The following is a 13,101-nucleotide window of genomic DNA, read 5'->3' on the forward strand; positions in this document are numbered from 1 at the left end:
TTTTGCGGATTCATTGTAACAATGCCTAAAACAGCATGTTCTATTTTTTTGTGGGGCTACAGAACGGACATACTGATGCGGATAGCACACAATGTGCTGTCCGCATTTTTTGTGGACCCATTTAAATAAATGGGTCTGCATCCTATCCGCAAAAAAAACGGAACGGACACGGAAACAAAATACGTTTGTGTGCATGAGGCCTAATACTGATGGCCTACCCCTTTAACTGACGGCCAATCAAATTGTTCCACTAGTAAAGGTTTCCACCACGTGAACCCTCTTAGCGCATCTGATTTCTTTGAAGACCAGGATTGTATAAAGGGATTGTCTCACTTCCGCCATTAAAGGGGTTGTCTCACTTCCGCCATTAAAGGGGTTGTCTCACTTCAGCAAATGGCATTTATCGTGTAGACAAGGCACTTTAATGTATAGTGTGATGGAAAAATGACTCCAGCCAACAAAGGAAGCAATATGGACAGTTACAATACATTAGTAAGTGCCTTGTATTAACTTCCTCTGCATGATAAATGGTATTCGCTAAACTGAGACAACCCCTTTAAGGTGCTGGCCCACAAACAACATTTATCATCTATTCACGGTATAGGTGATAAATGCTTGATCACTGGGGGTCCGACCACTAGGACTCCCATTGATCAAGAGGATGGCCTTTGCTGCTGCAATCAAACACTGCACTCGTGTACAGTTTGGGCAGTCCCAAAGAAGTGAAAGGAGCCGTGGCCATCGAGCAGGAGCCCCATCGACCTGCACATTGGTGATCTGTGGGGGGTGACAGTGGTCTAAAAACACCATGATCATGTATTTATGACCTATCCGGTTGATAATGATTAATGTTGCTTGTAGCCAGCCCTTTAAAGGGGTCCTGGCTGGTTCACTCCCCGGCCTCCGCCACTTGTCTCAGGTAACTTCCTGTTTGATGCTTCTGCAGCCAATCAATGGCAGCTGTTTCCCTTGTGGTGACATGATGCAAGAGGAGTACATATAACGGTGAGATACTGGAATCACAAGAGACAATACAAGAATGCTCATCATCAGGACCCGAGCTGTACATCTCCTCAGTATAACAGCTTCCACCATCACTTCCTTCCCATCTCTAGTGTCAGCTATCAGAAATGACCGTGATGGTGACTTCAGCAGCCTCCTCAGATCCCACAAAGATGTTCCATGAAACGTTATGGACATATTATCAGACAAGTCTGGAGATACAGTCACTGTCGGCCATTCATTCTGCTTCTATCTACACCAACACTGGTATGGTACCGGTACCCCAATATATGTTCCCAATGAACGGGAACCTGGTTCAGAAGACAACTCCAAACCCCATTAGATCTCATCAGCCCCCTGATTTCCACAGTCAGCATACTATGGGACTATACGATATATCATCAAAAAAACACCTATTAAGAAAACCCAAATCTGCCATAGGAGCTGACTGTGGACACCTACATTTACAATAAAGATGTCACCCCTGGGAACAGCAGACATGAGGCAATGTCACACAGCAGTAACGATTTCATTCTCCACCCGCTGTGCCATAGAGACATGTGTAGGGCTCCACACCGCAGGCCACCACAAAAACTCCACATCTGATCTGCTTTCTGCCTTGTATGTTCCTCTCTAAACTCTCAAACTTTGCTATAAGAGGGAACAGAGAGAGCTTGGAGTCTTGGTTGGCTAATGTCAGCTAGGACAGGGTTAATCAATGAGAAATAATGCCATCTTAAATATTTCATATTGAATGCCAGCCATAATGACCTCTGAGAACACCATGGTCCAGTGAAGAAGCAGCCAGGTCTGCAGGAGGGCACCTGCCCATGTATGTGATGAGCAGCCCAGTGGCACCAGGTGAGCTTCTCCTCAGGGTGACATGGGATGCTGCAGGTCCACCACATCTCATGGTATCATCTAATGGTACAGGTCATCCAGAACATGGTACCCACCTCACATCAACACACTAGGCATGCCACCCTCAATAGACAGCAGGAAGATGGCACAGCACTGCCCCACTTCTATTCCCTATGCCCCAGATAGGTTTCACATGGGCACATTCCATATGAATGCCAGGTGACATGTTTAGCTCTTTCCCTGCCTTGGCATGGTAAGTGGGGCAATGCTATGGCACTTCCCAGGCGCAGTTAGGGATAACACCAACATGCCACCACGGGCACCATCACAGAACAATACCAGATCACCCACATGGCATCAGCCGGCAGGTGCCACATCCTGCACTGGCACACAGCAGCGCACCTACCTTGGCTAGAAGGAGGGCACTGTGGCTGGCAGCAGCGCTGTGGGGGTGAGATCCCAGGGTACCTCCAGTGGCAGAACATCCCGGGCTGTGGTTGTTACTGTTGTTAGTGCCAGCACAGTGGTGCCCGCCGGCAATGGGGCTGCCAGTGGGGCTGTTCCTGGGTCTCTGCCGGATGCCATCCAGTAGCCGGACCAGCAGGATGTTAGCGGGCAGGTCGTCCACCCCGCACTCCACCAGGATGCGGCACTCCGGGCAGCGCAGCTCGTTCCTGGAGCTGACGATGCTCTGCAGGCAGCGGCGGCAGAAGGTGTGCTGGCAGGGCAGTACCCGGGCACTGGTGTCCAGCCTCTCCAGGCACACGGAGCACTCCAGCAGATCCAGCAGCGACGACTCGTCCATGTCTGCCCCTTCTCTCCTGCCGCCCCGTCTCCTCTCCTCCTCTTCCCCCTTGGATGGCTTCTGCGGTCCCTTAGAGGTGCACAGCCAGGATGCCCCCAGGAGCATCTAGAACAGCCGACGGGGGCACCAGCCAAGCAGGGGAATTCACCAGCGGGCAGCAGCCATCCGCTCCGCAGTCGTGGACCGTGCACTGTAGTACCTCACAGGGGCCACTGAACTTCCTGCCCCCTCATAGGAACACAAAGCAGCCCCTCACTCCGCGCACATCGGCTCCTGGGTGCCAGCCCGTAACTTCATGTCACCAGCGCACTGGCACCAGACCCGCTCAGCAGCACATGTGCCGGAGGAGGCAGGCGGGCAGCATGCTGGTGGGTCCTTCTTCTGACCTGTCCCTCGCCCCCTCTGCTGCTGTTCCACACTGCAGCTCCATAGCGAGCTCTGTAACCCGATCACACAGCCTGCCTCTGAGGGGAGGAGGAGCCGCTGTGCCCACCACACCGGGCACGCCAGATGTTACTGCTCCGGTCAGACTGGCTGTGGAGGATGGCACCTACAGGGGGGTTCTAGTAAATGGACCCACGTCACATGTACCACACAAAAACAACACTACATACACAGAAAATATATATATACACACACATATACATAATATATTATGTATACACACACACACATATATATATATATATAATACATACACATATCTATATCTGTGTGTATGTATACATATATATATGTGTGTGTGTATATATTATGTATATATGTGTGTATATATATTATGTATATGTGTGTGTATATTATGTATATATATATATATATATATATATATATATATATATATGTGTGTGTATGTGTATGTAATATATATATACATTTTAATTGAACGAGGGGGGCACCTGGTGGAAGTAGTCGAAATAGCACCCAGCTGACAACTAATGATACACATGGAGGGACTATATAAGACAAGTGTAAGCATCAACCTGCTACTCAGTATAAAGAATTTATAGCCTCAGTGATGTGTGGCCAACCTCAGTATTTTAGGGCTCATGCACACAACTTGCCTTCCGTGTGACATCCGTATTGCAACTATTTTTTGTGCGGATCCATTGTAACAACGCCTATCTTTATCAGCAAAATGGGCAAGAATAGAACATGTTCTATGGAACATATGGAAATTGAATGCACATTTCCATATTATTATTTTTTTGCAGACGCATTGAAGTGTATGGTTCCGCATACGGGCATAGACACTTAGAGAAATACAACAAGCTACAAATGTCGGATACACACAGGTAACCAGCAGACTGGACGCATTTCACAAGATGCTTTGGTAGGTGGTAGGCACATCTCAAAGACTCATTTAAAAAAAAAAAAAATTATCCATTCTACATTAGTCGTATTATTGTAAATATCTGGTGTCAGTGAGTGTAATCCGGGACTCGTAGGGCTAGGGGCCAGGCATGAAGACGTCATCACATCACTCCGATCACATGAGGAGGGGATGATAGATGCAGGTTATGTTGGGAGGCATAGCACAGTGGCGTCACACTAAGCAGATTACAAGGGCAGGGACCCACCCCCAAGGATCAATAAGGTCATGATCTAGATCCACACGAAAAAATGTAGTTGAAAAATCTGTGGCATATCAGTAGCAGAATCAGCAGCTGAAAACAGAGCTTTTGGTTGTAGAAAAGCCACTAAATACACTCTAGGTATGCCTCCTACTCAGCAATTTATTTAATCTCTTTCCCATTGAATTCTATGGGAAGCCACTATCAAACCTGCTTCACAGAATTAATGTCACTTTTTTAATCAGCTGCTGAAAAAAACTCAACCATGTGCATATCTCCAAGTTTTTTACATCAATATCAATGGGAAGCTGTTGGTGGCATTTGAAATGTGCAATACCCCATGAACTGTGCCCACTGCTGCGAATTATATATTGTATTATGCATTGCCATGAACTATATCTGCTGCTGCATATTATATAAAGTACTACGGCATGAACTGTGCCTGCTGCATATTATATAGTGTACTACACCCTGCTATGAACTGTGCCTGCTGCATATTATATAGTGTACTACACCCTGCCATGAACTGTGCCTACGCTGCATATTATATAGTGTTCTATACTCTATGAACTGTGCCTACTGCTGCATATTATATAGCATGCCATACCTCCATTAAGTGTACCTGCTGCTTAATATTATATAGTGTACTATCCCGTGCCATAAACTGTGCCTGCTGCTGTTGCTGCTTTTTATATAGTGGGTAACCCCTCTACCTTTTTTCAGTGAAGTATTTAAAGTCTAAACCATCCCCCACCATCCACAACCTCCTGGGACTTTTGTTTTGAAACTTCAGAGATTCTGCTGTAGCTGTGTCATGGATGTACCGAGACATACGGACGTCCCCGCGACAGTGAGTGGCAGGAGATCTTTGAGACTGGCAACACGTGGTTTGATTTGACATGTTTACTTTGTGGATTAATAGGCATCTGTGTTGTTTCTGGTACTGGACACACCCTTAACCTCCAGGTGTTGCTATTGTGGCCACTTAACTTTCCCTATTTCTAGTTGTTTCTCCCACAATGCTGTGCGGTTTATAGCTTCAGTTGGACCTGTGGAAAGCTGGTGTTTGGATCTCGGCTGAGCTCCTTGTGCTTCCATAGCTTCTTGGAAGTTAAGTGTTACATTTCCCTTTGTATTTTGGCTTTTCTGTGTGTTGCATTTCCTTGTTGTTTTGTAATAGGCCTCATGGAGAGTCCCGTTCATCCTTCCTTTTGGAGGAACAGGATGTCTTATTCCTGTCATTAGTACCAGGGTCCTTTAGGGTTAGATAGGACTTTAGGTATTCCTGTGTATAAACTCACCAACCTTTGGGGTCTGTTCATACTGGTAATCAGTCAGGGCTTTGGTTAGGGTTTTCACTAGGAGGTGTCTATCTCCTTTCCTAGTTTTCAGGCCGTATTTCCTTTTTCCTTTCCCTCCTATGTTTGTTGTGGGGTTTCCCTCCCACACCGAAGCGTGACAAGCTGGCTGCCAGAGTGTAACAATCAGGGCCAAGGGTTGTGCACACTGCAGATCCATTCACAGCACTGGAGTCTGGACTGGTGACACAGGTCAGGTCACAGTGCATGCTCCCTGCTAGCAGATGAATAAGTCACTGTCCCAAGAAATCGCCAAAGGTGACAGAAGCGAAGCCCCATCTTCATTAATGTGCATGCCTAAACAGAAACATATAAATAGTATAGGAAGAATGAATTAACCCCACCAGAGCGTTTAGCTTGGGGGGAGACATGGGGGCAATGACACCTTTGGTAGGCTGAAAGTTAGGGGTTGTCTAGGGGCCTTGTTTCTCGTCCCTGTATCTTTTTTCCCGCCCTTTTTTCTATTACAGGTAAAATCACCTCAGAAATGTCTTACCTGCATTCCAGAAGTTTCCAGCTGCTGCGTGTCAAGAGGGCAGCTGATTGGTTGCTGCTTGTTGCTGGGGGGGATTTCCAGCTCCCTGATTTGTTGTTGGCTTATCGGCGGGAATCTGTTCCCCTTTATATTTGCAGGTTCGGCGGAGCTGGCTCAGAAGTGCCTGAAGAGCTGACCAGCGTCCCACCCCCCCCCTTCCCCTATTTTTTCACTGTGTCACCTGTCGCTGGGCTTTATTAGAGGGGTAGTGTCGATCTTGGTCTTTATATGGTTAATTTATTATTGGTCTTCTGGTATTGGTTATGATGGTTTTTTTAAATTAATTAATTAATTTAACTTATGGTTGTAAAATATTTTAAGTGACCCTTAATAAAGCACAGCGGCCATTTCCTCCACTATGTTGTTGGTGTAAATTATTTATTTAATGACTAAGTTAGTGTAAGGGCTCATTCAGACGGCCGTATGCTATCCGCAAAAATGCGGATCCGTTTTTTTGCGGATTAGATGCTGACCTTTTCACTTCTATGGGGCCCTTTTCTATTCCAAGGTTCCGCAAAATAAATGAAACATGTCCTATACTTGTCCGTGAAAATCAGGACATGGCCCTATTGAAGTCTATGGGTCAGTAAAAATACTGAATGCTATCCGTTTTTTTGCGGATCATTTTTTTTGCGGATCCGCAAAAAAACGGATAGCATTCAGTATTTTTGCGGACAGCATACGGCCATCTGAATGAGCCCTTAGAGTGTGTCAATTGCCCCCATGAGCCACAGAGCAAACAGTTAGAAAGTCACCTACAGTATAAACTCAATACAGAAAAGAAACAACTTTTATTTTTATGAAAGTAATTCTACAGGTTTTACAAAATTATGCACCCCCTCCCCGCAGGAAGCATACTTCAAGTCACTCGGTTCTGGATCCTTCAGTCCATCTCTGGGTTCACCACACTCCAATCTCCGCTTCATATCTTTAGGAAAAGATGGGGGTCACATGTGCCACTGCAGCCATTGACTGTATACTTCCCTCCAGAGGTCCGGCTGGGGAGGGTGGGGGGAAACGAAATATGGTACAATGGCTGGGGAACTCTTTAGGAAGGAGAATTCAATTTATAAATCCAGATAAAAATCTTGTTGGGATAACATTCATTTCGAATAAACACTCTATCAACCCCACTGACTTTCAACAGTGATTCATCACAGTCATGCTATTACGTGTCCTTTTATTGGTTTTTAATTAAAGGATGGCCTCCTTCTGTTGTGGTGATGATATCGCGTATGTGTTAAATTATGTTTCTGGCATAAATTATAGTAAATCTGTTCAATCACATACTCTACCAAAAAGTGATGGCGCAGCATGAGGGTTCTTTAGACATGGCAGATTTTGTTGTAGAAATTTCTTTTGCAGACGTCCATGTGATTGCCACCAAAACAACTCCATTAACATGAATGGAAATTATTTTTAGTTGCACACATACATGTGAAGACACCTTAATATTGAAAAAAGTTGCACCAAAAAAACACTGTACGGCCTTTGATAAATTCCCCTTGGCTTAAAAAGAGAGAAGTGCTAAGGAGCACCAATTCACTTATCATGCACCAGTGTGAGAAATTAGGTGCATCTTGCGACTGCCTAAGTTTAGGCTGCCTAGATATTTTATATCAGAGTTTACAAAAATACATTTACTAAATAAAACAGAGGACCACTGCAAAGGGTTATTTTTGCAAAAAGGGTACATTTTTTGCTACAGAGTTAAATGTTCGGATGTGTTGTTAAAAGACTAATGGCAAAGTATGGAAAATATACTGTATAGTTAACACTGGCAGGCAGACTTGGTCCACTCTCCCTCATTAGTTAGAAAGTCTTAGTGGAGCAGAGCAAGACCTACATGCGTGAGCTCCTGCAGAGCAGGCCTAGAGAGAAGCCTCACCCAGGAGACACCACTTCAGAGACTGAAAAGCTGCTAGAAAGCTATTTAACCAAGAGATAACCCCTGAAAGAAAAAGCACATACATAGGTGTAGAACAGTGATGGCTAACCTCCAGCACCCTAGCTGTGGTGAAACTATGACTACCAGCATGCTCCATTCATTTCTATGAAGTACTGAGAACAGCCAAGCAAGTGTGCATCTTGGGAGTTGTAGTTTTACCACAGCTGGAGTGCCGGAGGTTAGCCATCACAGGTCTAGAACCTCCAAGACCATGCACTGAATTCACAGCTCGTTCATGGCATAAATACTTTACTTCTTCTGGAGAGGGTTAATTGCCTCCAACACCCACCATACTTTGATATAGACTGGCCATCCGGATCTAAGATATGCACCACACCATGGGAACTGCAGAAAGAGTTAAAGAGGTTTTACAACTTTTTTTAAGCTGAAGGCCTGTTCTTAGGCTAGGTCATCAGTAACTGATCAACATCCGAGACCCCTGCTGATCAGCTGTGTGAGGAGACCACAGCCCTCTGATCTTGGGTGTTGGACCCTCACCAATCAATCATCAGAATAAAAAAGTCGGAAAACTCCTTTAATGAGAATGGACTGGCATGCCTGTAATTATTTGGGAAATTTTCAGAGTGTGTAGAGACAGAGACTCAGGGATTACTACTGCAGCCAAGCCAGGAGGAATGAGTGGAGGATAGGAATGGTAGTCATTCTGAGAACGAGTGTACACATGTATCACGATGGCAATCCTCACACCGATACTCTCCTAGGGCCGTGCAATGACAGGAAGGTGCACTGTTTCTTCCCTCCGGGCACTCCCTGGTGTTGAGGATCCTGCCTCGTGGTAGTTGGGGTGCCCTTCGTGTTAAGTGTTTTGTGTTTTGACATGTTGAAAGGCAGGAATGTGAATGCAGGTGCAATGGCTGACATGTGGTTATGGAGTCAGTGACCAAGCTAGTTATCAGTAGCACAGCCAGACATAAACTGTCACTACTGACCAGAGGTGGACCCAGGTCCATCTCATAGAAACCCTAAGGGGTTGTTAACCCTGACCTATCCATATAACACTGTTGAGTAAGCAAATACAGCAACCAATTCACCAAACAACATTATAACAATTAACTTTTTGCTGGTACCCTGTTCTGAGGTTTTGCATCCCCTCCCCCATTGTGAGACAATCCATCCCCTGTGGTCTTGACACGCAGTTTCTCTTCAGAACATGATGCATATACTCAGACACAGGACTGAGCTGGCTCCTTTCTCTTGACTTTTTTCCTGCAAGTGAAGGGTTAAAGCATATGCAACATACAAACAATAATTAGCGTAGGTACTTTCCATATTAGCAGACTGGCACGGAACAGGAAGCATCTTCACAATCGCTGACAATGGGTGTAGATGGTCTTTCTTGGATAGTACTTAAAGGGAACCTGTCTCCTCCAACAAACATCCCAAGCCGGCAGCAGTACATGAGAGTAGCCAGCAGCATGTTTGTAACGATCATTTTCTTCCTGCAGGCACATGAAGCAAAAGCTGAAAAACGTTCTTTAATCCCCTGCCGGCGCGCTTCTCTAGTCAGGCTTTAAGTCACGGAGGCAGAGGCCTCCTTGCTTCATGTCACGGTAACCACGCCCCATTCCCTGCCCCTTGATGTCCATTCCTTACATACAGTAATAAAGCACATGGGGTCTTTGATAGGTTGAAGTCCATTCCCTGGCATAACATCATACATTTTTAGGGTAATAATCTCACAGGGGCTCAGGTTTATTTGAGTCTTTCAAAGTGGGCTCAGTGCTTAAACGTTGGATAATGAGTTTCTGAAAGACATTGGTGGTAGGAAGTTCCGCAGACCCCGGATCAGTAGCTTCATATCAACTATAGCATCTGTCTAGGTATGGGGTCTAAAAGTGAGGGTACCTGTGGCAGTTGGGTGTAGGCTTCATGGCTCTGATGGGTACTCTTGGTCTTCTGGCCATTCCTCTTCTGGTCTGTTAGGTGTCATAGGCTTGGGCAGATAGGTTTGCCCACCACAAACTTTTCTCTTAGACTGTCTATTGGGGTGTACCCCACTTAATTCTCAGGTTAAAGACTGTCCAAATGTTGGCGAAGGTACACCCTCTTGATGGGGCGTTTGCTCACTAGAATCTCCTTTGTGGCCTCATCATCCTGCAGGAAGCTGAATTTGCGTGCCGCGGTGAACCAACGAACAGTGCCTGTCCAGTGCTTCAATACTGGATCTCCAGGGTGTGGTTGGTTGGAAATTCTGTTCATTTCCATCTCCTGCTGGGTCTTACCATCCAGGACCTCTTGCAAAATGGTTCTCATTTACTCTGTGAGCACTAGACCTCAATCTATGGGAGGCGGGACCTTCTCAGGCACTCCTCCCTGTTGGCATGGCGAGAGCTACGTCTTCCAGCTATCTTGTCATGCTGGCAGGTCAACTTGGCCTCTGTCCCTTTCATTTCTCAGTTCTTCAGGGCATAGACTTTTCTGGCAACAGGCCATCTGGTTCCTGTTCTGGGGAAGCAAATCTTGAGAACTGTATTGAGAACGGTATTCGGCTGATGGTACTGAACCCCCAAGGAGCGAGGAGCTAAGAGAGATGCTGGCTCTCCTGCAGTGTAACACGTGTGCTGGCATGCAGCCTATGTTGTGGCACTATTCCTTGACATCAAGCGGGGTGAGTGATAACACCCATGATAATTCCTTGAATTGAATGATAATTTGTGTATCACAGTGTGGCTGTTCAATCCGCAGAATAATAAAGTCTGATACAATAAAGTCTCTTTAGGGTTTTTAATACAGCAGTATGGCCCCTTGTTCAGTAGGACACAGAGGATTTGATCCTGTTAGTGATGCCAGATTTTGGTTTGCGGTGACCAAGAAGGAGTAGAGGGTGGGAGTAGTAGTTGCTCTAGCAAGAATAAGTGTTCAAACGGATCACATGGCAATCCTAACACCAATACCCTACTACGGTCGTGTAGTGACAGGAGGGCACACTATTTCTTTCCCTCGAGGCACACCCTGGTGATAGGGCTCCTACCTGGTGGTAGTTTGGATGCCCTTGATGTTAAGTATAAGGTTGAGCGAACCCTAACTGTAAAGTTCGGGTTTGTACCGAACTTTAGGATTTTTGGACCCCGGACCCAAACCCGAACATTTCAGTAAAAGTTCGGGTTCGGTGTTCGGCGATTTCTTGGTGCTTTTTGAAAGGCTGCAGAGCAGCCAATCAACAAGCGTTTAACTGTGTGACCTTAGAAGCCATCACAGCCATGCCTACTAATGGCATGGCTGTGATTGGCCAGTGCAGCATGTGACCCAGCCTCTATATAAGCTGGAGTCACATAGAGCTGCACGTCACTCTGCTCTTATTAGTGTAGGGATAGGATGCTGCTGCTCTGAGGGAGAGAATAGGAAAGAAACTTTAATCATAACTGCAGTTGAACTCAGCGATCTACAAAGATTTAGTTGTGTGGGTGCAGTGCACAATCTTTTTACCCTGCCCTGAGCCCAGTGACAGAGAAAAATAACTTTTATCTGTCTGTTAGTTAGGTGGGCGGCGGCGGCGGCCATTTTATGCAAGCTCAGTGAACCAGCACTGCATATGTGCTTTGGTGACATTCAAATCCAAGCTTGAAATACTGCAATAATAATCTGGCTTTGAAAAAACACCAATTTTTGGCAATAACCTCCATCTTGGGCCTCTGCCGCATTAGTCAGTGTGCAATTTAGGCTAGAAATACAGCTATAATTTTCTGGGTTTTAAAAAAACACCCTTTTTGGGCAAAATACTCAATTTTACAGCCCTTGCTGCATCTGTACGTGTGAAATTAAAGCGTTATATACTGCTGTCATATTATGTTAGTAAAAAAAAAACAATTTTGGGCAAAATACTTAATATTGCAGCCTTTGCTGCATCTGTGATTGTTAAAAACAAGCTTAAAGACTTCAATAATTTTCTGGCTTTTAAAAAACACCAATTTTTAGCAATAACCTCCATCTTGTGCCTCTGCCGCATTAGTCAATATGCAATTTAAGCTAGAAATACAGCTATAATTTTCTGGGTTTTAAAAAACACCCTTTTTGGGCAAAATACTAAATTTTACAGCTCTTGCTGCATCTGAGTGAAATTCAAGCGTTATATACTGCTGTCATATTCTGTTAGTAAAAAAACACCCATTTTGGGCAAAATACTAAATTTGCGGCCTTGTCTGCATCTGTCAGTGGGAAATTCAAGCGTTATATACTGCTGTCATATTCTGTTATTAAAAAAACACCCTTTTTGGGCAAAGTACTTAATATTGCAGCCTTTGCTGCATCTGTTATTGTTAAAACAAGCTTTAAATACTTTAATAATTTTCTAGGTTTTAAAAAACACCAATTTTTTGCAATACCCTCCATCTGGGGCATCTGCTGCATTAGTCAGTGTGCAATTTAAGCTAGAAATACAGCTTTAATTTTCTGGGTTTTAGAAAACACCCTTTTTGGGCAAAATACTCAATTTTGCAGCCCTTGCTGCATCTCTACGTGTGAAATTCAAGCGTTATATACTGCTGTCATATTCTGTTATTCAAAAAACACCCATTTAGGTCAAAATACTTAATTTGCGGCCTTATCTGCATCTGTCAGTGTGAGATACGCGCTTTAGATACTGCTGTGCTATTCTGGTATAAAAAAAAACACCCATTTTGGGCAAAATACAAAATTTGCGGCCTTGTCTGCATCTGTATGCGTGAAATTCAAGCGTTATATACTGCTGTCATATTCTGGTATTAAAAAAACACCTATTTAGGGCAAAAATCCTAATGTTGCAGCCTTTGCTGTATGTCATTGTGAGATACACGCTTTAGATACTGCTGTGCTATTCTGGTATTAAAAAACACCCATTTAGGGCAAAAATCTTAATTTTGCAGCCTTTGCTGCATATGTCATTGTGAGATACACCCTTTAGATACTGCTGTGCTATTCTGGTATTAAAAAACACCCATTCAGGGCAAAAATCTTAATTTTGCAGCCTTTGCTGCATATGTCATTGTGAGATACACCCTTTAGATACTGTTGTTCAATTCTGG

At 44.7% G+C, this 13,101-nt stretch overlaps 1 protein-coding gene across 2 annotated transcripts in view; it reads right to left on the reverse strand.

The window, feature by feature from the left end:
* The window catches only part of SH3RF3 (SH3 domain containing ring finger 3), a 462,616-nt gene extending 459,557 nt beyond the window's left edge, over positions 1-3,059 (reverse strand). For both annotated transcript variants that reach the window (XM_044287661.1, XM_044287660.1), the window contains exon 1: positions 2,270-3,059. In XM_044287661.1, the coding sequence (XP_044143596.1) occupies positions 2,270-2,773 (504 nt within the window). In that variant the 5' untranslated portion in view covers positions 2,774-3,059. The remainder of the gene's footprint in view (positions 1-2,269) is intronic.
* Between the last annotated feature and the right edge of the window lie 10,042 nt (positions 3,060-13,101).

This window comes from Bufo gargarizans, chromosome 3 (assembly GCF_014858855.1).
Source record: "Bufo gargarizans isolate SCDJY-AF-19 chromosome 3, ASM1485885v1, whole genome shotgun sequence".
NCBI classification, from domain to species: domain Eukaryota; kingdom Metazoa; phylum Chordata; class Amphibia; order Anura; family Bufonidae; genus Bufo; species Bufo gargarizans.